The 24,246-nt window shown below is 38.4% G+C and overlaps 2 protein-coding genes across 3 annotated transcripts in view; one reads left to right on the forward strand and one right to left on the reverse strand.

The window, feature by feature from the left end:
• The first annotated feature begins 261 nt into the window (after positions 1-261).
• Positions 262-19,014, forward strand: pgbd5 (piggyBac transposable element derived 5). The gene is made up of 7 exons (XM_039672911.2): positions 262-933; positions 6,805-7,235; positions 11,008-11,142; positions 12,974-13,154; positions 14,287-14,484; positions 16,041-16,146; positions 16,807-19,014. Exons 1-7 carry the CDS (start codon positions 624-626, stop codon positions 17,000-17,002), a joined length of 1,557 nt encoding a protein of 518 aa, XP_039528845.1. The 5' UTR covers positions 262-623; the 3' UTR covers positions 17,003-19,014.
• A 908-nt stretch (positions 19,015-19,922) lies between these two features.
• galnt2 (UDP-N-acetyl-alpha-D-galactosamine:polypeptide N-acetylgalactosaminyltransferase 2) overlaps positions 19,923-24,246 on the reverse strand; it is a 63,948-nt gene continuing 59,624 nt past the window's right edge. The window contains exons 12-16 of one of the 2 annotated variants that reach the window (XM_089116996.1): positions 24,127-24,219; positions 23,869-23,952; positions 23,264-23,390; positions 22,112-22,231; positions 19,923-22,024 (exon numbers count right to left, since the gene is read on the reverse strand). In XM_089116996.1, the coding sequence (XP_088973122.1) occupies positions 21,869-22,024; positions 22,112-22,231; positions 23,264-23,390; positions 23,869-23,952; positions 24,127-24,219 (580 nt within the window). In that variant the 3' untranslated portion in view covers positions 19,923-21,868. Of the gene's footprint in view, positions 22,025-22,111; positions 22,232-23,245; positions 23,391-23,868; positions 23,953-24,126; positions 24,220-24,246 lie in introns of both variants that reach the window. The other variant, XM_089116995.1, reaches the window with a different exon arrangement.

Here is a 24,246-nt window from a genome sequence, read left to right on the forward strand (position 1 = left end):
AGATATATCAGATAAGTATTTAGTATATTTCCTACACTTTGTTTCAGCTATATAAACAATAATTTTAAATCTAAAAGTGTGTAATGTTTTAAACGTGTCTTACTGGAACTCGTTTGATGCTCTTGCATATTCACACAGAAAAAAAATTATTTGCCAACAAGGTATTTAACACTGCTCTCTAGCCTGTATCTGTGGCAGAGCAAAATATAATTCTTGTCTCTATCATCCACGATTTATTCAGAGGTTAATCCCATTGGACAGTGCAAGGAGAGACCGAGTCAGGTGATTTCTAAGGAAGCTGGAGATTCACTAAATGACACAAGAGAGGGGAGCCCGCCCAACCCGGATGCAGAGATCGTTTGTGGAGCGGTCAGTTGTGGGGGTTCAGCTCGCATGATAGGGGGTATTTCAGCACCACTCAGGACGGACAGCTCCCGCGGCGTTCACCTTTATTTCCTCGCCGCTACTGAGACCTGCTACACCCGCTGAGGACCGCGACACGCACGCACGAACCAGAGGGGTTTGGTGCAACAGACTGTATGCCGGATTTGACGCTGTTAAGGAGGTCATTTGCATGCCGAATCTCGCCGGGTGTAGCAGCTCTACGTCGGTACTGACAAACGATGGCGGAGTGTGGAAGGAGGGGACTGTCGCTCCTCGAGGAAGCGCGTTCTCGCTACGAGAGCCTGCAGATTTCCGATGATGTATTTGGGGAGTCGGGAGACGACAGCAGCGAAAACCCCTTTTACAGTACAACGGGAGACTCCAATTCGGATAACTACACGGAGACGAATACGGTCGATGCCAGAGCCGGTGAAACTAGGAGTCAGAGCTGCGGTCCTCCCGGGTCTGTTTCCAACGGCCAGGCGCAGGAGGAGGGATGGAGCGACACGCTACTGGACTTCAGCGTGCCCCACTATCAGGACACGCATGGTAAGTTCAGCTCTTATTAACTGGTCCTCATGTTAATGCAATGCAGCTTTCTCATCCTTGAGAGGCCTGCATGCTCGATGAGTATTAAGCTCACAGATGGGACTCTTTGATGACTACACCGGTTTACTTTGATCTCTCTCATCAGATGGCTCCAACAGATGACACAGTTCCATCAAATGTGGATCATGGGTGATTATTAGCTGGCTCTTTGAAATCATGCAGAGAAAATATAGGAATTGAGATATCAGGCCAAATTTGGAGTTTTCAGACCATCTGACCATGCTTTCCAGTGTAATCACTGCCAGACTGCGAGCAGCTCTGATTATGATTATGATTAACTCTGTATTAGGGATGAAGGGTCATTTGCATGGGTGGATGAGAGGAGGCTCTTATTTCTATGAAATGCACACTTTAAAATGGTTAGGTGGCTTTTAGAGAGGATTAACACCGAGTGTGAATGATTTCCTATCAACTGATGTACTGTGAACATATCCAACAAGTGGCAATTACGACCGTAGAGGGGACAAATAAGAACTGCAGGACAAAAATCAGGACCAAAAAAAAAACAAAAAAAAAAAACAGTAGTAAACTAAAACCACACACACACACACACACACATCTGGTTTACTATCTTTGTGGGGACTCTCCACAGACGTATTGTTTTTTATACTGAATAAACTGTATATTCTACCACCTTATAATAAACCTACCCATCACAGAAAACTTCCTGCTTTATTACATTTTCAAAAAAATTCATTCTGTATGATTTATAAGCTTGTTTCTTCATTGGGACCTCAATTTAGATCCCCGCAGTGATACGAGTCCCCATGAGTTGCTGTGCATTCAGGTTGAAATCCACACCAGAATAGAAACAGGCACACGCACATTATTGACAGTCAGAACGTTTTATCTAAAAATCCTTAACATTCAAGTCATTCAGTCAGCAGTTGTTTAAAACTTAATAGACTGTCATTTTAGGTGGATTCATATAATTCTAAGAGATTTTATTAATGCCTGTCATTTAAAGTGTCACCACATTTAATAAAAGCTCACGACTGACTGACTGACTGACTGACTGTCTAGCCTTTTGTGTGACACTGAATGCCTATAGAGAAAAGATTAAGGACAAACACTAATTTAGAAATAAAATATTAAGTTGATATTTCATGACATAATCATATGAGAACTGATTATAAACATTAACTTCAACTGTTCTTTGGAGAATATTTGTATTATTACGCACATTTGAGGGTCTCATAGGTTTTCTGGTTGGTGTACAGTACACCCTAAAAGTTCTCTTGTTTTATCAATTGTGTTTTTGGGTTTGTTTTAATTTTTTTTTTCCACAGTATGTTTTGGTGGGGTCAAAAAACTACATTAAAGTCAGTCACATTTTGAAAAAAGAGCATGTAGGATTTAATTCATGTCCATTATGTGAACTTGAATCAACATATTAAAAGTGCCTGAAGATAATTTAGTTATGCTTTTATGAACTGAATTTACAGATTTGCATGACTTATCATTATAAAGATGCTTGCCAGTAAACTGACTGTGGTCCAGAAAGGCAAATCATCATCTAAAGAGAGAGTATTAATAGTTTATTACATTTTGTTGTGCATGCACCAAATTACTATGTTATAGTTATGACACAGCAATATGATTAAACCTGCTAAATGTAAAATATATGTGATGCCATTGCCAGTGATTAGTTTCAGTATTAAGGGAACAGATTTACTAGATTACTCACTAGGTAGCTTCTATGAGAATAGTCCAGTTAGCACAATGTCAAAGAAATACCTGTAATGAATGAAATGGCGAGAGAAAGAGAAGGGCTCTTTTTTATTCCAGCCATAATATTGAAGGTCTACGTATATACTTCTCCATTAATCATAGGCAGAGATAATCATGTGCTAATGCCAGACAAACTTTCAAATGCTGTGGTTTGCATAATGTGCAGGGGAACATTCTTGCATCAATAACAAAACATGTTGTTTTTACTAGCAAGGATATTCAAGAGTTTATCAGTTATTCTATAATATGTTCTGATCTCATTGATGATGCATTTAATGGCAGTCTAAAAATATTGTCATAAACAGAAGTGTATAGAGCCTACAACCCTAACCGCTTGACATATGGATCGATAGACTGATACTAATTTCATGCTTCATTTCACTCAAGTCAAAGTGACCCAAGTGCATGTTTAAATGATACGTGGTATGTGATTAAATGTCATGGAAAGATCATTGCACAAACATGGAAAATTGAAAGAATGATGGAATCAGCAGATATGTACAGTATAACCAAAATACACTGAGAAACACGATTACGATGATGTTTTAGTAGAAAGTATTATAATCCTTGTGTAATATTTTCTTGTATTGTTTTGGTTTGGGCATTTTCCAAATTGCCGTGCTGCTGATATAAATGACACATCTATCCATCGTGGTTGCTCAGAAAGTTCTGTCTGTCACCATAGAGGGAAAATGAGCCATCTGGTGACTGCCTTTGCTTTGGCACACGCTGTAAAATCAGTAAGGAAAGCTAGTACACAAAGAGCACCGACATTTTGCATTTTATGTCATGGCTCATTTAAGAAGATGCGACACTTGTGGATGCTGAAAGACGGAACGATGTGTCAGTGTTATTTGTGAAAGGTAATTGAATTGTCCTTGTCTGGCACAAGACTGTAGCCTGAATGTGAAACTTATATAAGGTCGATATTATTCAGGTCGGGTCAGATTTTGTGCTTTCGCTTTCAACCTTTGGAGATCGTGTTAAAGCATATCATCTAACAATTTCTTGAACAAGTCATTTGAAAATGATTGAATTATAATAAACCAAGTGTTTAAGCTGTAAACAGATCTTTGTCATCCCCAACAGTTTTTTGACACATTTTTTTTTAAATGAGACACTGCTTGGACTGTTTAAGGGCCATATAATATAATTGAGCACCTGCTGTAAGATCTAAAAAGATAAGATCGATTTATACTAGCTTGCTTATTTGTATAGTGGAGAGGAGAAGGTGCAGAGGCTGCTGCTTTTTCTTCTCAATAATTCATCTAGGAAACACTGTACTGTAGCACACCTGCAATGGTTCTCCAGAAAGACTGAATGTAAAGACTCAGAGAAAAAAAATACATTTTGGTGTTATATAGGCTATAGACCCTCTGGGTGTGAACAGAAAAGCCATTGAACACAGTTATTAAAGTCATATGAAATATCACTGCAGCACTACAAGATATTAAGATTACAATTGGACAAGCAATATTTTTACCCAGTTTTTCTGCTAATATAAAGTACTGTATACATTTTAGAAGTGGTATGGCCATTATCTCGTTAAGCATATTACATAACACTTTGATTTAGTACCATAACTCATTTTGAGCTAGATAAAAACAAACCTAGAAACCTAGTTTTCTCTGCCATGTTAATTTTATACTTGTTTATTCAAATTTAAATTCTGGCCAGCATAAAAATATTAAATTAAATTATTATATTTTGTATAGACGGTACTTCTGGGAAATTGACATGTCCTTCTATACTTCATGTAAAACTATTATGAACAGCAATTCCTCTAATTATTTTGCATGTGGCTTTAAAGACCCTGAAAATTTCTACCAAATTATTTTGGTTCACCACAAGATCATTTACAGTGAATGCAACAAGGCAACATACTGTATAATTAAAAATAGTGACCAGTGACAGTAAGAAGACATTTTAATGTTTTTTTTAGATTTTGGTACTAACTATTTTTAGCAAACTGGGTTAAGTGGTTTTAAGCATTTTTCCTGAGATGTTCCCCCTAAAAAGATGTTTTATACCAAAAAGGCACAGATGAATGAACATAATAAACTGCGCTATGGACTTTATCCTGGGAAAGATTGTGTTTGCTTTACAAGATCCTTCAGGTCCGTAATGGGAGATGAGCTACTGGTTGAATAGCAGCTGTTGTTGTTTGGTCAAGATGTGCGTCATAAATGACTGAATCATGACAGATGTTGTGTCCGAAATCACCCACTACTCACTATATAGTGGATATAGTGAGCTCGCCATTTTGTAGTGCTGTCCGAATGTATAGTGATGATTATTATACCCTATATAGTCCACTCAGTGTATCCCAGAATGAATTTTGAAAAGTAGTGTACAACCGATGGTCACTAACCCAAGCCCTCCATACCATCATGCATTGCGCTGATGGTAAAAATAAGTTATAATCATGTGTGGATTAGCACATTATAACAGAAACGCCCAGGAAAGACTTTTATTTTTTTTAAATTTTGGAGAAATAAGGTCAATATAATGTAATGTATTTATTTAAAAAAAAATCTATTTAGCCCAGAGCCGGCTCGGCACCAGCTGACAGATGATGTAATCAACGGCGCCAAGAGACGATCGAGTAATGTCCGAAAGTGGTGTTTCTCTTATGCTGGTGAGCTAACTATATAGTGCTCTACTCCCTACCCCCTACATAGGAGTAGTGGTTTGAGTGAAAATTTTGGACACAGCGAGAGTCTTGGGAAAGCATGACTGAAACATTTGTTCATAAAAATAACTTTTTTTTTTGTTTATATAGTTTCGATTTTTATGTTTTACATTTTGTAATATATTGCTATGTTTACATTTTTTTTTAATATTTTATGATTTCTTTTTCTGTTTTATGTCTCCCTACTTGATTTTCTGTGTAGATCAGATTCCTGGACATTTTTTTTACTAGCTTTTTAATTACTTTTTAATTATACACTTGCTTTGGGGTCATTAGGTCTCTGTAACTCTCAGTAAATGTGTTGTAAAGTTGTAAATGTAGTTGCTGGCCTCTGTTGTGCTTTGGAGTTTCCATCACTACAATAATAACATAAGGGGAGGATATTTCTTTTGTCTGTTGTTTGTGGGTGTTAAAACCAATATTCACACTAAGCAACACTGTAAATGATACTTATTTCCACAGTATAAGTTAATGTATGATAACACATCTCCAATAAAGACACTTCAATTTTCCTCCTGTTTGCTCCATTTCTGTGTGAGCTGCATTATGCCTTTTAAGAGACAAAACGGACATTAGACGAAGTGGAGTAAAAGATAACATCGGAACAAATTATGCTTTTTATGAGCCGCTTTCTACAACTTTTTGTCATTAGCTGGTAAGTAGTGTTTCTCATTAGTTCACCATTAGATAGATGGTGATGAGGGTCCTGATAAACGTCATTAGAGGTTCAACTGAGCATCCAATGCCCAGTAAAAGGAACGGATCACCTAAAAATGAACATTCTGTCATCATTTACTCACTTTCATCTCGTTCCAAACCTGTATTTTTTTCTTTTGAACACAAAAGAAGCCATTTTGAAAAAGTAAGCTTTCTAAAAATAAAGAAATAAATATTTGTGTGTTCCATGGAAGACAAAAATTAGAATGTATTTTGGACAACATGAGGTGGAGTATTGACAGAATTTAAATTTTTGAGGCAACTATCCCTTTAGGAAATCATATCTAAATACCATCTAAATATATTACATAACCATAAAATCACCCAAAAAAACCCACTTCTAACAACATAATCATTTTTTAATTTTCTTCCAGTTTTTTGGTTTTGTTTTAGTTTCATATGAATATTGAAATGAATGTAGTATCATTATTTAGAAGAAATACGGAGAATTAATATAATGCTGTTTTTATTGAAGTCTTATGTAAATCAGCTGCTTAATAGTTTACAGAATTAAACATGTATAATCAAAATCGCATTATGTATTTCCAGTGCTAAACAGTAATTTAATTTTTTTTATTTATATACATTAAAATCATCCTTGGCTTAAAAAAATGAAAGAATTCTGAAGAAAATATGTATCAGTCTGTTAAAACGTAACTTTTACTTTGCAGGTCCGACGCAGAAAATGCCAGCCAATGCAACGGCCATGGACTTCTTCCAGCTGTTTGTCCCTGACAACATCATTCAGAACATGGTGACCCAGACCAACATGTATGCCAAAAAGTACCAGGAGCGCTTTGGAAGTGATGAAGGATGGACGAATGTGACGCTGGCTGAAATGAAGGCTTTTCTGGGTTATGTCACTTCTACTGGCGTGAACCGTTGTGAATCAGTGCTCAGCATCTGGAGCAGCGGATTCTTCAGTAATCGCAGCATCGCGCTCAAGATGAGCCAGGCACGCTTCGAGAAGATCCTCAAGTACTTCCATGTCGTAGCCTTCCGCTCCAGCCACGGTGGCAGTCAGGGCCTCTATAAGATCCAACCCTTCCTGGACTCTCTTCAGCAGAGCTTCAGCTCTACCTTCAGGCCATCACAGACGCAGGTAATGAATACAAGCAACGACATGACACTTCAGATCAATGCAGTACAAACATCAACATGTTGACAGTACGAAGAAAAACTGCATGAAACAAATCTTCACAGTATTCACTTTTTGGAAACTAGGTCTAGCAGACATATTCAATTTCTGTGCCAGTGGAAAGTGTGTTTGGGACTGAAATCAGAACACGTTCTGCTGTAATTGGGATAGCCTGGAGTCCGGTCACATGTCTTATGGCTAGGAGCTTTATGGTGCCATTTTGAGGCCTGGGGGGTCTTTTATATCTGCTACTAGTCAGTGTTGCTCAATGCTCAGTACTCGAGGTCTGTTAAATCTTAGTTTGTTTTCAATCTATGTATGCTACAAATTATTTATCTTTTCTGAAAGATTACAGTTAAATGCATGAATGCCTCAGGCTCATCTTAAGTTATTCATAAGCTCAGGAGTCTTTTGACCTTGTGTACCTGGAAGATTGAAGGCCTGGTGTTTGCAGTTTGGCCTCCTACTACCACGGGTGTTGTGCCCCCTTACGATTTATAAAGTTCCAATCTCAACAGTGGAGAAACTGGAAAGAGGAATCACAGATAACTTCCAGAAATGGATCAGGGTTCCACGGTGTCTTACAAACATAGGCCAGCAAGTGCAGTGGAGGAGGAGAAAGCAGCAATCAAACATGCGGACACCGTGGGCCGTGTTCAGTAAGAGAGAGTGGAGGCCTTGGATTAACAATGAGACGTCCAGAGTGGAACAAAGCCAATGGACCAGAGCGGAAGAAGATTGTATTAGACGAAACGCTTAGAACGGCACATTCATCTTTTAAACGGCCATCAGGGATTTCTTTTAGAAATTGGTCTTTTGTTTTCCCCCTTTGTTTGATAGTGGCCAGCATGACTAGAGGCTAGATTGTGAGAATATATTGATCGACAAATTAAAAATTAATTTGAAATTTCCTCAGAGAAACATTCTAATTCTCCATTTGTGCTGACGATTTGGTGCTAATTAAGGTCCTGTGAACTCCTGACCTTTAAAACCCCATTAATTACTGTTCCAACTGATGTGCACTTTTGAGACATTTTTAGGTTCTTTGTGTACTCCAATTAAAATATCCATCGTGCTGAAAATTGTAGGTTGCCAACCTCTACAGTTACAACGTATTCATATTACAAGGATAGTTCACCCAAAAAATAAATTCAATCATTTATTCACCCTCATGTCCTTCCAAACCTGTATGACCAGAGGTGAACTTCCTTATTTGAGTGAAAGTACAGATACTTTTGGTCAAATATTACTTCGTTACAAGTAAAAGTTGTAAAGACTGAAATAAATTATATTTACTGAAGTAACAGTACCGATGTTTATGTTAATCTGACAAACTAATTTTAATTTTCAACCAAAATGGTGAGGATCTTGTGTTCTGGAGAAGGAAGTCATACAAATTTAAAACATCACAAAGGTTAATTAAATATGACAGAATTGTTTTTTGTAAACTATTTATTTAAGGTTGTCATTAACCTAAATTTTAGCTTGATATTTCAACGCATTCTCATCCTTTAACATCATATAGAACGCTATATGCAAAAACGGCGCTATACTACGCACATGGCACCCATTATCGTTAATATAACACGCGCTGTGAGGGCTAAGTTTAGGTATGGGGTAGGGTCTGCGTGTTATATTCACGCTAAAGGATTTATGACGTCTTGGGTTCGCGTGTTATATTAACGATAAAGGGTGCCATGTGCGTAGTATAGCGCCGTTTTTGCATATAGCGTTCTATATGACGTTAAAGGATGAGAACAGGCTGGATATTTCAACGTATGGATTTAAATGAATCAGCTTCTGCTACTAAATCAGAGATTTGCATTTCATGAGGCCTTGTGTGACCCATCTCAGAGACACCCCTCAATTACTCACCTACCATGAGTAAACTAAACACCATCTGCGTCTCTCAGCTTTCCCAGTGCCATGGAGATATCACCTTGACAATGTGTGCCAGCCAGCCCACTTTGACTGCCACAGTGTGGGTTTGTTTCTTAGCCCCTACTGGCAAACAATCAGGCATTCATTACAGACACTCAGAGCCACACATGCCCTGTTTAACTGCTTCAGCTTGATGAGAGGTTTTACGGAGTCAAACAAATAAAAATTCTAACCAGAAAAGAGAACTATCATACCTGACTTGACTTTTTAGGCATAGAAATGTTGCGTATTAAGGCCAAATCGCCACAACAACGTTTACCGATAAGCGGATGGAGGATTACTGCACATTCGGCCGTTTCAGTGTGTCAAAGTAGTTTCATTCCAATGTACTTTGATCGGACTCCATTTTATCTCAACCTTGAATTTAGGTTAAAATGCCAATTGATTATTGACCATTTGTATAGCTACGCATTTGATTATTCTATGGAACTCTTTATTGAAATTACACTCGTTCATCCATATTTCTAACACTTCGAGTCTCGCACCGGCTTGGTATACAATCTAATACGCCTTATTCACGGCAGCGCCATCTTTGATTTTTAATGAGAATGAAAGCGAGGCTGTGAGGGATAGACATGCATCTCTTTAATGGGCTGTACTGTTATTTAATGTGTTTTCATTTTGTTCTGCTCATGTAACACTGGAAAAATATCTTTCCAAGAAATTTTAATTCACAAAAAACTCATGACAATGTGAGCTGTGGAAAATTGTAAGTAATCTAGGAGCTTTATTCAGCTTTTTACAGCGGATGCCATTGGAAACACTGCAAGTCTATCCCTCACAGCCTCACTTTCATACCTGTCATGGCGCTGCTCTGAATAAGGTCTATAATCACAAGCTAGTCAGTCTTGGTCATTAGACAGAGGTGATTGACTAATATTCTAGACAGCCGTCAACTACTTGCTTATTCTAGAATATATGGTTTAGTCCCCATAGATCTGAACACACTTAATTAAGGTAAGACTATATCTAACTAGAGGTCATGACCTTTTACTTTCCAACTTAGCCAACTTAACTTTCTCTAATGGTAACTTTATATAATCATGCCATGGTTTCCCTTCTGTGGGACCTTTGTACCAGTCGCGCAGAGACATTTCAAATGATACCAAACATGTATAGTGTTGTATGCTAATTGTTCACATTAAACCATCTAGATTTTTGGTTGAATTTCAGCATGTGGAGAGAAGAGATGGGGGAAGAGGGTGTAAAGGGAAATAAATGTAAATTAAGACAATACTGATGTTATTGACTTGGGTGGGGATGCTAATTTTCCAAGACACAGTTCAAATTTTAATTTCCTTTGTTCTCTCAGAGAGTAGTCCTCTCTTGGTCCAGACAGTCTGGCACCAGTCTTACACGTACATTTGCTGATAGTTTCACAGAAAACATGTGTACACATCTCTTCCAGATGTGAAATTTATAAATCACAAATGACCTTGAAATTGTGCACAGCTGAATGGTTTCAGATCTCCGCCGTGTAATTTAATTTTAAAAGAGGGGTAAGAATTGCTTAGATTTCCAAATACCTGGCTTCAAAAGACTGCCACAAGGACTGTTTTTATATGAAAGTTAGCATGGATTTTAGTCTACGCATATTTGAACTTCGCCAACAGTAATATTTATGAAAACGGTCCTTAAGTTTAAATCTATGCGTGCCCACACTTTATAAATGAGGCACCTTTTCAGGATTCCAGCATGCATCTTGTGTGGGAAACATGTGTTATCAATGCAAAAAAGCTAATTTTGCTTGTGTTATCAATGGAATTTTCAATTCAGACATGCCGTTTTTCCCCAGGTCCTCCATGAGCCTTTGATTGATGAGGATCCTGTGTTCATTACTACATGTACAGAGAGAGAGCTGCGCAAGAGGAAGAAGAGGAAGTTCAGCCTGTGGGTGCGTCAGTGCAGCGCCACCGGTTTCATCGGTCAGGTGAATACACACACACACGCTCCCACAGGGCAAGGATATACCACAAAGAAATTCATCAACTGCCACATTGTTTCTAGTGAGAAAAAGAAAAAAATGTTCACTTGTTTAAAATATTTTGCTTCTCGGTTGACTGAAAACTGGAGTACAGAGAGGCGCATTCCTTGATGGGATCAATGAAATATAATTTTATTGAGCCCAGACCACTTAAAGCTGCAGTAGGGAGTTTTGCTGAAAATTTGAACAAGCACTACTTACAGGTCCCACCCCCTTGCTCTCTGCTGCGCTACAGCCCTACCCCACAGCTCCAGGGACACCAATGACGGCAGATAATATGTTATATGGCACATTCATTAGTAGGGACGAAACATTAACAATATGCTTTACATTGACAGGCCTGCCCATACTTTGATTACAAACTTGGTCCTCAAATCATTACTTATTTGCAATACATGTAATGGAAGTTTATAACGTTGCACCTTTCTATAAGTTATAAATAGCTAGTAAGATAATATAACGATAACGTAACTTATGTAATATAATTCAAGTAATTATTCTAGTGATATGTACGCCTAATGCTAGATAAGGTTTGCTAGTAGGCCTGTATTTGTGACGAGTTCAGTAGTTTTGGGAAAAAGGAGCCGGGAACAGGTGTTCTGCCGATTTTTGCTGCCTTGTCGAAAAATGCTACCGTAAAATGCCGATTAAAGTCGTATGAAAAACAATTATAATACAATTCTAAGTTATGAGTAGCTACTGTATACTGTAGACTACTGTTTTTATTTTTAAAACGGTGTGAAAAGTAAAAATTATCACAAAATATTCATCTTTGACTTGTCAAAGTACACCTTTCCTCATAGTAACTGAAACTTTCAGTTATTCTTTTTCAGCTGGCTGACCGTACAAGGGAAAATATACATTATAACAGGAAAATGTACCTTTTGTAAAAAAATAAATAAATAAATAAAAACTGTGAGTCTGCACATGCGCATAACCGGTAAGTAGGAAATCTCGATGGGTAGCGAACACCGGCGAACGTTCAACAAGTTTAATAAACAAATACAAAATTGAAGTATAAGCCAGCAGCCCCTCACGGACAACACACAAAAAAGAACATAAAAATCACAACATAAAATCAGACCTGTTCCTCTCTCCACTGTCGTCGCTATCCTCCTTTATGATCCGCTCCTCCTTTATGATCCGCTCCTCCGTGAGAGAGGCGAGACAGACCGGTGTGGCCGGTGTGGCCTCGCGCCACTCTTATGTCCTTGTCCCTCGGCCTCAATATTATATCGCCACGATAATATTTCAGCAACATGACGAGCCAGTGAATCAACAGGTTTCAATTGTTGCTTTGCAGAGTGCGTGACATTTTATCTACATGTTGCGGCTAAAGTCAATGGGCTCCGTCTAATTCTTTCTTTTTCGCTTGTTTATCGTCTTCCTTTTACCCTTTTTTGTTTTATGAGCAGGTTCCACTCGAGAAATTGGCAGTTTAGGTTGTTTCTTCGCCATTAGCACAGCTGCAGCACACCGCAATCTTGAGTTTGGTTTGAATGACGGCGCGCTGTGTAATAGCGCTCTCTTGTGATCAGCGCGCAATGGCAATAGGACCACTGGGAGGAGCCAGAGGAGCTTGATTTATTTCACAGATCATCTATCTCATAATCTACTGTCAGGACATAATGACAGTTTTAACTTTCGGAGTAAAACAGGATATTTAATAATAATAAAAAATATATAGGAATTTATTAGATTAACGAATGATTCACAATAATATCCAGAATGTGCATTTATAAAGTGAATAGTTTCAATTTTCATGCTTCCCTCTCAGATCTATGTCCATCTAAAGGAGGGTCCAGGTCCAGATGGTTTGGACACACTGAAGAATAAACCACAGCTTCACAGTCTGGTGGCCAAGCAGCTCTGTCAGAATCTGGCTGGCCGTAATGCTATCATCTTCACTGGTCCAAGCATCACAAGTCTAAACTTGTTTCAGGAATTTGAGAAGCAGGGTAGGTGCTGCAATGTGTGTGCAACAGTGCTGCATCTGTCAATCCCTTGCATCTTTATCTGCTCTACTTCTCTCAGTGAATTCTGCCTTGGCTCTGCTTCTTCTTTTTTCCCCATCACTTTAATCTTCTCTCCATCTGATGTTCCACATCCCCTGCAGTTTTTAATTACACGATGACAGCATCCTAGGCAAGGAATAAATGGAGAGAGTAAGAGGAAGTTGACCTTGAGTTCTCACAGCAAACGTGTTTCATACTCTAAGATTATTTGAATGCCTCCAGCTGGGAGTAAATGTTAACACAGCTAGAGTGGATTAGGCTAGTGGCCAGCTTCTCTCTTTCTACATATTTTTTTATTTACATTATTTGAGATCTAGGTCATAATTGAATGTCTTTTCGAATGTACCAGCTTCATTCAACACGCAGGCTGAAAATTACACGCTCAAGTTAAAATGCAAAAAAGCATGACGAATTGCTGACAAAATGGTCTATTGATATAAAGAGCGAACGGGATATCAGTTGGCTAAACAATAGTGTACAGTTCAGTGAATCGGTTCTTTCATAGAGTTTATGTAAATCAATGACAGCATGCCGACTTCAGAGTAGTTTCCTCAACATTTTTAGCCCAGCTTTTTTCACACAACATCAGGTAAGTGATCTCCAAAGATTTGAAAGATGTGATATTTTGTCATGAGTTTAACTGCTGGCAAATGTCCAAAAATTCGTTCCTTCGGAGTGATGAAACCTCTCAGCAATAAATGTCAAAGTAGTCCAAATTTTCTTGAGTGAATCCTCCAGGACATTTGACTTCATTGCATATATAAAATGGAGATGCATATGAGAATGGAAATCTTCAAGGAAAGAACGGTCACGCAGTTGCCACCTTCCCTTTCAGGGAGGATGAATACGAGTAATTATCATCATATCTCAATCAGACTAGGCCGCATTCAGGCTGCAGCATCTGGCAGTGCTGAGGAAAAGACATCTGCTCACAGCTTCATAGATATGACCTCTATTCATCCAATCAGCTTTCAGATGTGACTTTGAATGCTCATTGCTCAGGCTGAATATGAATTATCAACCTTCTCCAGAAATGGATTATTTACTTTTCTTTTCTACATTCTATCTCCTGCAGGCATCTACGGCTGTGGGTTGCTGAGCACCAGGAAGAGTGATTGTACAGGTCTTCCTCAGTCTATGCTGATCAATACTGAGGCTCCACAGCAACGTGGCCAGTCTCACGTTATGATGAGAGGCAATACGTCCATAATCAACTGGTACAACAAAGGCAACTTTAGGTTCCTCACTAACGCCTACTCTCCCACCAAAGAAGGTACGAAAAACACACACAGGACAGCCATATAGTATGTTTCTTCTTGTTTAAATGATACAGTTTCAACAGTTTATAATGAAAGGAAACATGCAAAGTACGATTGACACTCACAAGCTGCAGCAACAAGCCTCCTGGAAAGTGTTTTCACTATAGTAGTGTGAGCTTACATTGCTTTTACGCTGATGTACAGGGATTAAGTGGATATCGTCCATATCAGGGATTATAAAAGCCAAAGCTTCATTGTATTGTGCTGGTTTTCACATTTATTGGATAAGCCTTGATCTGTTCTGACATCAGCTTCACATGAGGTTCGAGTTTGTATTTATTTATATTGTACATTTAAAAACAGCAAACAGGGCTGACCAAAGTGCTGAACAATAGACATGATGAAGAACAAGAACAAACCACACGTTCATGACAAAATATTTGATATAAACCTGAAGGCTGTTCCACAGCCTATAGGGCCCTGTCCCCGCTATTCTTTAACCATGATCTGGGGACCTCAGGTTTCGTGTGGGATTGTGTGGACAGAGTAGCCCAGACAAATAGCTTGATGTCAGATTATTTACATATTTAAAAACAAAGAGAAGAATTTTAAACTCAATTCTAAAATGCACAGGTAGACAATTCAGTGATTTTAAGAAATGTGAAACATCATGAGAGAGGATCAGAAAGAGAGGATTTGATCTTAGAGAGAAGATGTAGCTGGAAAAAAACAAGAACTAATCACCGCATTTATTTGTTTTTCAAATTTGAGGATGAGAAATGTCAGAGATGATATAATGATGCTATGGCATTTTTATTAAAGTGTGTGTGTGTTAAATAAATAACATTGCTCCTGTTTTTTTAGGTCAGGCAAAAATGGAGATTAAAATACGACTTATATTTCATTCTCTGGAATCTGAAATAATCTGTTGATATATAAAAAGCTTTTTCTGCATGCTGTTTCCTCTTTGAGAGCAGGTGATTAATGGGGCTATACAATTTCAATGAAAACTCTTTGCTAAATCTCTGCCAAATGTTCTATAAATTACCTGAACTAAAACTGCTATCCTACCGCTATTCAGCCGCAACTTTTAGGTACTTTGTGAATCCAGTCTATAATTAATTTCAATGCTTTTCCTCATTGTCTTCAAAATAATCTTTTTAACATTTAATAAATGATCTTTTCTGGACCAGGGTGGAAGAAATGATTTCCCAGAATGCATTACCTGTGTTGATTTTCAACTTCCTGTGGTTTGTGGCCAATTCAATTTAGAGATTGAAATCAAGTGGAAATACAATTTCTTAAAGCAGAAGTGATGCTTTTACGTAGTCTGGTGGTAATTGTGTCTAGATTGTATTGCTTTAAAACTACATTTACATTGTGATTAGTAAAGACACGATCTATGTTACTAAGATCAGTATTTCTTCCATCTTGTCTTTGCTAAAATACCTACATCAGTGAACCTATACAGCAGATAACTGAACAATCCGTCCTTATTGAATATTTGATGTTACATCCTATTGCACAGTATGGGGACTGTGATTGACATTTCTGCCCTGGACTATCCTAGGGGTGATCATTAAGAGGAAGAGTGGAGAAATCCCATGTCCCCTTGCTGTGGAGGCCTTTGCTGCACACCTGAGTTACATTTGCAAATATGATGACAAGTACAGCAAGTGAGTTTGACTAATTAAAGGGTTAGTTCACCCGAAAAATCTAAATTCCGTAATCAATTTCTCACCCTCATGTCGTTCCAAACCCACAAGACTTTCATTCATCCCCGGATCTACCACTTTCAAGCCCCAGAAAGATTGTAAATACGTCATTAAAATAATCCATTATTTTAATCCACTCCAGTAGTTCCTAAATTTGTGTGCGAGTGCTTTGTGCAAAAAAACATAATTTACTACTTTATTTACAAAATATTAATCCCCAACGCGCATTCAACACAACATACATCGTGCTCACATGAATGCTCATTGGAGATTAATATTGTTAATAAAGTGGTAGATTTTTTTTTTCGCAAACAAAGCGGTTGTATTGTTTGATAAAATTGAGGTTAAACCACTTGACTCACATGGATTATTTTAGCGATGTCTTTAATACGTTTCTGGGGCTTGAACGTGGTAGTTGCGTAGTAGGCTGTCAATGTAGGGACAGAAAGCTCTCAGATTTCAATAAAAAGATCTTCATTTGTGTGCCGAAGATGAACGAAAGTCTTACGGGTTTGGATTAGAATGAGACAAGGGGGGTAATTAATGACAGATTTTTTCTGTGAATTTTTCAAATGATAGTTAACAATTTGATAATTCACTAAACTCATGATTTCCAATTAGGTATTTCATTTTCCACAAGCCCAACAAGACCTGGCAGCAGGTGTTTTGGCTGACCATCAGCATCGCCATCAACAACGCCTATATTCTTTACAAGATGTCAGATGCCTACCACGTGAAACGCTACAGCCGGGCACAGTTCGGCGAGAGGCTGGTCAAGGAGCTTCTGGATATGGACGACTGCTCACCCACTCAGTGAAAGGATTTGCATGCGGTCTCAAACCCACCCATGACAACGCATTCATACTAACATGCTCAAATACAATCGCATTCTGCACTTCAGGGTCAGTTCGAATGAACAAACCCTATACATATAGCAAAATGTGCCAAGTCTGGTTGAAAAAGGGATGTTTCCCATCTAAACTCACATTTGTAACCCCATTTGGCCATTTGACAAGTCTGTTTGGATACTACAGGAGAATTGTACATATGTCACAGTAACACTTGCTGCATGAGAAACACAATAACGTGCCCTTTGTAGATGTTCATTGATTTTTATCAATAGAGTTCCAGTAATAATGTTAACGTAGTTTTGAACCCTAAGGTGTTTTGTGACTTCTCTCTGTTTGTGAGCAGCATATCCAACATTCAGTACTGATAAATATACTGTATATACTTGGTGATTAAGGTGTTTTATCAGCAAAATGAGAATGTAATGCAATTCACATGTTAGATCACAGAACACAGTAGATGTTCTTCTAAATATCTGGGATTTTTTCTATTTTATATCACTTAATATCTTATCTTTATAACTCTTTTTTTTAAAGGCAACAACATTAGTGATGTATAATGCCACACGGATAACCATAAACGTGGCACTACTATGCTTTCCCAGTCTTTTTTGCACTTGGAAGTAGCCGCCAGGATTCGCAAAAGTCACTTGATTTTCAATAATATTGATCCCAAATCATATTTCCCATCAAATCTGATTCCAACATAACATATAAAATCATTTGTCTGCCTTTCATTAATATACATATAATTTTGTCATTGAAATTATATATAAATCTAGTAAAAGGGCCCCATATACAGTAATAGTAGTATACCAAAAATAATGTAAATATGGTTTCTATTAATTAATTGATATATTTTTATTGTGTCATTTTAGGGCATTGATGCGAATGAATACAAGGGAAATGAATGTAATTATAAAAGACTTTTAACTAGAATGTTCCTCTACCTGTAACTGGGTGGATTTATGTGGCTTTGTTGTTCCAGAATCTTTAATAATATCAATTCTCCATGCCGCTATATTGTAACTGTATGACAGATACATTCGCAGTGCATGGCGTAATTTATCCCTTCGAAGAACTGAAGCAGATTCATTTTAGAAGATTTCCCTCAGGTAATATATTTCAAACATCTCCCACCGCATCACTGTTTTATTCATACTGGATAAGGACCACTGTAAGTGACAGATTTAGCCTAATATTGGGAGCAAATTTGTCTTTTCAACGTCCCAGACTTGCTTACTATTTCCTTGGCTTTTCTTTTATTTACCGAGTGAAACGCTGCAGACTAACAAACCAATTTGGATGTAAACTACCGAACGTCACTTAAAAATATTCCTGGTTTCAGTCAATAGAAATCTGTACAAAACGTCTACCTTGTAATTTACCACAACGAATACGCCATATTTTATACATATTTTATCTTTTGTTTTAAAACAAATGCAATGTTGTATCACTTATGCTGCAGCTGTGCTCATATGTTTTGTTTTGTCATGAATGTTGCAAACATTTTATTCACATTTTAATATTTTTCTACAACTAATCTAATCAACAAATACATAGTCAATATACTAACAAATTCAATCCAGGCGCCAACTGCCATCTGTGCTTATAATATAAACTGCAACAGATGATTTTGAGATTGCATTTCCGTGTTTTTCAGAGCATCTTTTGGGGTGTTTGTACCGCAGTGGGAATTATTTTCAGGCAAACAGAGAACCCTAATGGCATGAGAGAGATGTTTGACCTTATCTTGGGTGACCTCAGGGTTTTGTAACTATAACATCTACTGTGCAATATATAGTAGGAGATCGGTTCGGGTGCTATGGACATCTCTGCCAAGAATATACTCTGTAAGCCAGAAAATATTAAAGCTCTTGCTGGTGCAGTGCATTATGAAAAAAACTTCCAATTAGCAAAATTCCTGATTTTACACTGGCCTGCTAACATTGTATGATATACCTTTAGGGCCAGCTTCATGTGGCATGATAGCAGGTTGAAAAAAAAAAGTCGTCATTTTAATAATAGAACAGCTATGTCAACTATCTAATCTGCAAATACGTATTTACAGGACCAAATTCCTCAATATCTGATCAGTTTAACTAGAACCCAGTGTTGGACACGTATCTATTTTCATGTATGAATGTTGTGAATGTGCCGTGTCTTGCTGTAAAATGCTTGGTGTAGCTTCACTTGTCTTCTCACTGTGAATGTTGAAATGATTAAGCTGTATGTGAGAGTATCTGTGTTGTAATGTTCACCCTCACTGTGTACATGCTTCACCTCCCTGCCTCTATGTGAGTTTACACCAATTTGCACACTATTAAATGTCGTTTATAAAAAAAAAAATGTTTTCGGAGTAGAACATGACTCTGATTTTTATGCAGTTATTTATTTTCCTTTTAGCTTTGTTAATATGCGACAACACTAAATGACACTGGATATGTATATAATTTTTTTTTTTATTTAAGTTAATTATTTCCCGTCATTCAAACTTTTGCAATATCTATAAAACAATGAACAAACACAAGCGCTGTACAGTTGACCAAATCACTATAACTGCAACTGAATGTGTAAATGTACATGCATGGACATACATACTGTATATACACACATATACACCACAACTGTTGACCCCATGCTGTTTCCTTTGCCGTTTAATGCGACATCAAGATTTTCCTAAAATTGGCTTTCGAGGAAACTAAAGAGACAAAAAAAAGGTGGGGTCACGTCCTTCATTTACTAAAAATGAAACAGTCCTAGTCTGGAGAAAAAGTGTTTCCATATTCAATCAAACAGCAACTGACTTTGGCACACTGTGCTATGTAAACATTTCATCCAATTCATAGATTAGCCATCATATATTGCTCCAAATTTGGCTGTGTTCTTAAAAAAAAAAAAAAAAAAAAAGAATTGTTCAAAGCCCAAACTTTAAACCATTTCATAGGCCTCTCCTTTTAATGGAGAAAGGTGGTGTGATTCGCTATGGAAAAAGTGCAGTCCACATCTACACCTGCTTTCCCGTCCAGCAGACTCATCTGTCTACAGGAAACCTGATGACGCCACAGAACACGGGCAATAAAATAGTGATTTTCTTCCTCGTGTTTCTGTTGCAGTCTTCATCCTCTCTAATGGAGAACTGGGATTCTGGGACAGCACAGGGTGGTGCAGACAATTCGAACATATACAAGTCTAAGATTAACATAACACTTACTGCTGATACATGAGGAGAGCTGACCGAAAGGCAGTCAGGGACTCATTTAGTCTGGATTTCCTAGCCTACAATAAGTTAGTCGGAATGCTACGGCGTTATACATGAAAGGTAGGTGGGTTAACTGATTGGGTTTCACATATCACAGGCTTCTTTGTCTGTTGGATTTACAGTAATAAGTTCTGTTAAGATCAACTCAAGTACCACAATAATTTACAAGGTTTGGATGTGATAAAAGTATTTCGGGTGATGAATTAATTGGTAATTAAAAGGACACACACAAACAAACCGTGTTGCGTTTCTCCATTGTGAGTCCATATGCTTCTCAAATGCGCATTTTGAAAGCTGCTTAGAAACACACTCGCACAAAAAAAAACCCTCACATTTTCTTTACAGTATCATGGATAACAAAGGCAGTAACTAAAGAAGGAGGATGCTCAAGTAATGACGTAATGTGCCAGGTTTGGCCAAAGCTGCTGAGGATCATGACTGATCTTGAGAATAAAACATCCAGGACTTTAAGGAGGCAGGAAAGGGGACTTTCCAATGCCCATGTTATGATCCAGAACACATACTGCACAAAGTCAAAAGAAATCATGGAAGATGAGGAGTAACACACACATCCACCTTTGCTCAAAACCTAAAGACATGAGCAAAGCTTCAGATCAGCCTCTGCTGGGAATTACCATGATTATTTTACATAATACACTTGTCGACGTAAATAAAGGCTACATAGAATTAAGGAATAAATGATTACTGAGAAAAATGTGGCTGAGAAACGTTTGTTTCGTTTTTGAAGACGTTTTAGATTTGTTAGCAGCCAGTGCTACAGTATGTGAATCCAGCAGTCACGTTCTGTACAATGCCTCGGTTCTCCTTCAGAACACACCAGGGGCCCTTACGGAAAAAGTGGGATGAATCTTTACACATTGCACCTTTAAACAGAAAAAAGACAGATTGACGATTTAATTAAAACAAGAAAACAACAAAAAAGGTCTCGATTTTTTTTTCTGCTTCCTGTGCGCGCCGTGAGCGGTCCTCCACAGTCAAAGTGTGTCCGTGTCGGTGCGCGCAATAAATGAGTCCTCCCTTCAATCCCATGAGCCCTCAAATGGAACCAAACCCAAACTACAACCGTCTTGAAATCCAGTCCAATCACAGCGCAGGAAGGGAGCCTCCATAAAACGTCATTTACATTCAACAATATTGGTAACATGACTACAAAAATAAAAGAAAAATGGATGTCTATTGTAAAAAAGAAAATGTGCTGGAATATGAAAATGAGACGTGAAAAGGCAAAAAATAAGAAAAGACCAAACCAAAAAAAAAAAATGGATCCTTTGCATCGGAAACGGGGAAGAAAAACTCCAAAAATAGATCCGATAAAGTTTAGACACTTAAGATTCACTTTCCAAGAGCTGGACAACAGATGAAACAGTGAGGTATATAGTTAGATGGAAATAGTCATCATCATCTTGTTTGTGTTTTCGTTGCCCCGTGGCCCTTGAGGACCACCAGACCGCACCGTGGCGGCCCCGAGTCTGTATCTGGGCAGCGATTATCTCTGAGGGGCGAGTGCGTGCCCGAGGGCGAGAAGGGGAGGGTTGGGATGGGCGGTGTCGATCTACGGCTGCAGGTTGAGAGTGAACTTCCACTGCTGGGTGAGCGACGGGCTGCACACCTCCACCGTCAGACCGCCGTTCCGCGCATTCCGGCTGTCCAGGCACAGGTTGCTGCCGACGTGCCGTAGTTTGGAGTTGTTGTCGATCTGCTCCCATTTCTGCGACAGAAAAATAATGAGGATGATGTTGAAAATCTGAGAAGCAGCACTTCCTCCAAACCCCTGCTTTGAGCACAGCATGCTCACCTGTCTGCTGTCGTTCTCCCTGCAGCCCTGCAGCTTGATCTGTGAGCCAGCGGTGCGATCCACCACCGTCAGGCAAAGGTCCATGTGTTTGACGGATTTGTCTTTAGTCAGGGCCCATTCCTGTTTCACAGAAACATAAGCAGGGAGCATGTGCAGTAAATACACTTATTCCACACAAATACATAGACATTTGAACAAAAACAGCTTGGTGAAATGCTGCTACTTTCTGAAATGCACATGCGTAACACTTTTGAGAAGTTCTGAGCGATGTTGTACAGTATGCCGTTTTCTATTTTCATATAAATAAAAAGATATATAGGTAAACAAATAGATCTATACTATATTATACATTGTTTTTTATGTTTTAATTTTTCACTGTAGTCCCCATTAGGGAAGATAAAAAGGTTTTATATTATAATATATTTTTCATAAATATAAAAGTATGTATATGGATGCGGTTGGTTCGATTGCTCAGTCCGAACCAGAGATCGATTGCTCCCCCCTTCCCTTTCCTCCGCTGATCTCTGTTCACATTATATTATTTGGGTCCAAATCGAGGTACGCTTAGATCAACAAAGTGCAGATGCGTATCCATGTTGCTAGTTAAATTAACCTTTTTACCTTTGCTAGGAAGTAAATAAATTTACAGCAACAATTCTAAAGAATGCAGGGGTTAATTTGTGCTGAATTATACATTAATTCTGCTTGCCGTGCATCAATCACGCTTGTCAGGAAAGTGAGTGAGAACGAACAGTTTTATAAAGTAATAAACTGGGTAATTTCTGAGATTTAGTATGAATGATTGCATTCATATCAGCAGAAAACCATACCGGAGCTCACATGGCTCACACAGGCAGGCTCGAGTTAGGAAAACAGAGTTCACATCATCCAAACAATCCGAACTCTCACATCAATCGAACCCAGGTGCAAATGTGAAAGTTTTAAATCCCTCAGACCTGCACACTGAGAGAAGATAAAAGCAAGTAAAGTGATCCAGAATCTACCATGTGGCCCCCATCTATAAGTCACTCACCCTCCACAAGTGCATCGTTCCTTTAAAACTAACCCAAACTCACTGGCAAGTCCATCACCCAGTGCTCTGCTGCCACACCTGACATAAGACTGTTCCTGTACCTGAGATCGGACTGGTACCTGATTTCCTCCTGCATTGTGGCACTCGTACACCCCCACCACCCCATCAGCAAAGTGCCCCAGTGTGTCCAGACAGTTTTGGCCCTGCTGTAGTGCTCCAAAGGCTATGTCCTGATGATCCGGGACCCTGAACAAGACAGAAACATCAGCTTAGGTACGATTAAGAAACCTTTTGAACGGCAGACTGAAAGGGTTATCACGAATGACGTTTCATTACTTTAAAGTCACAAGTCTAGGTAGACTAGACTCATGTCTAGGTTTAAGTTAACTAAAGGCTTGTTTACACTTGGAAGTCACATAAAAATGTTTTGTGATCCAGTCACTCAATCCGCATTTGGAAGTAATCAGAAACATCTCGCCACACTACATTTGTAGTGTTAACACAAAAAGAAACACCTACTCGCCTTTTAATCAATCATTGTGCCAATAAAAGGGGTTAAAAGGCTGGTTATGTACAGTAAATCTGAATCATGAGCATCTGAAGCTCATACACATTTATGCACAAAACTTCATAGACCACTTTAAGATTATAATACTGTAGCACATGTAAACAAGGCCAAATTGATCCAAAAGCTTTTTTTATTATTCCCCTGTCATACACTCACCGTAACTCAGGATAGACGTTGTCCAGGTACCACTTAAATGGTTTGCAGCCTAACCTCTTCTTCATTTCCAGCCTGCTTTGAATGCTGCAAATAATGAGGAAAGTTAGTCATGAGGAGTGCTTTTCAAGGGTCTAAATGTTTGACGACTGATGTTTTATATTATTCTTCAGTGGCTGTTATTATGTTAAAGATAGCTACTCTGTTTCAAGCTTTTCTCTTATGAATAATATTTGTTAATTAAGACAGATACACACTTACTTGCCATAGGGCACATTACGGGCTGAGGGCACAGCAGCGTAGTAGAAATTCTTATAATCGTCCATCCAAACTTCTGCCGCTCGCCTCGTGTTCCTGTAAAGACAAACAAGCAGATGAGAG

The sequence above is a fragment of the Pimephales promelas genome, chromosome 11 (genome assembly GCF_988280905.1).
Source record: "Pimephales promelas chromosome 11, fPimPro1.hap1.1, whole genome shotgun sequence".
NCBI lineage: Eukaryota > Metazoa > Chordata > Actinopteri > Cypriniformes > Leuciscidae > Pimephales > Pimephales promelas.

Excerpts from the sequence above, each read along its gene's own strand:
- pgbd5 (XM_039672911.2), top strand. The coding sequence starts at position 624 with ATGGCGGAGTGTGGAAGGAGGGGACTGTCGCTCCTCGAGGAAGCGCGT. Across the intron at positions 13,155-14,286 it reads TCAGGAATTTGAGAAGCAGG|GCATCTACGGCTGTGGGTTG; the intron begins GTAGGTGCTGCA and ends TATCTCCTGCAG. Across the intron at positions 16,147-16,806 it reads TATGATGACAAGTACAGCAA|GTATTTCATTTTCCACAAGC; the intron begins GTGAGTTTGACT and ends ATTTCCAATTAG.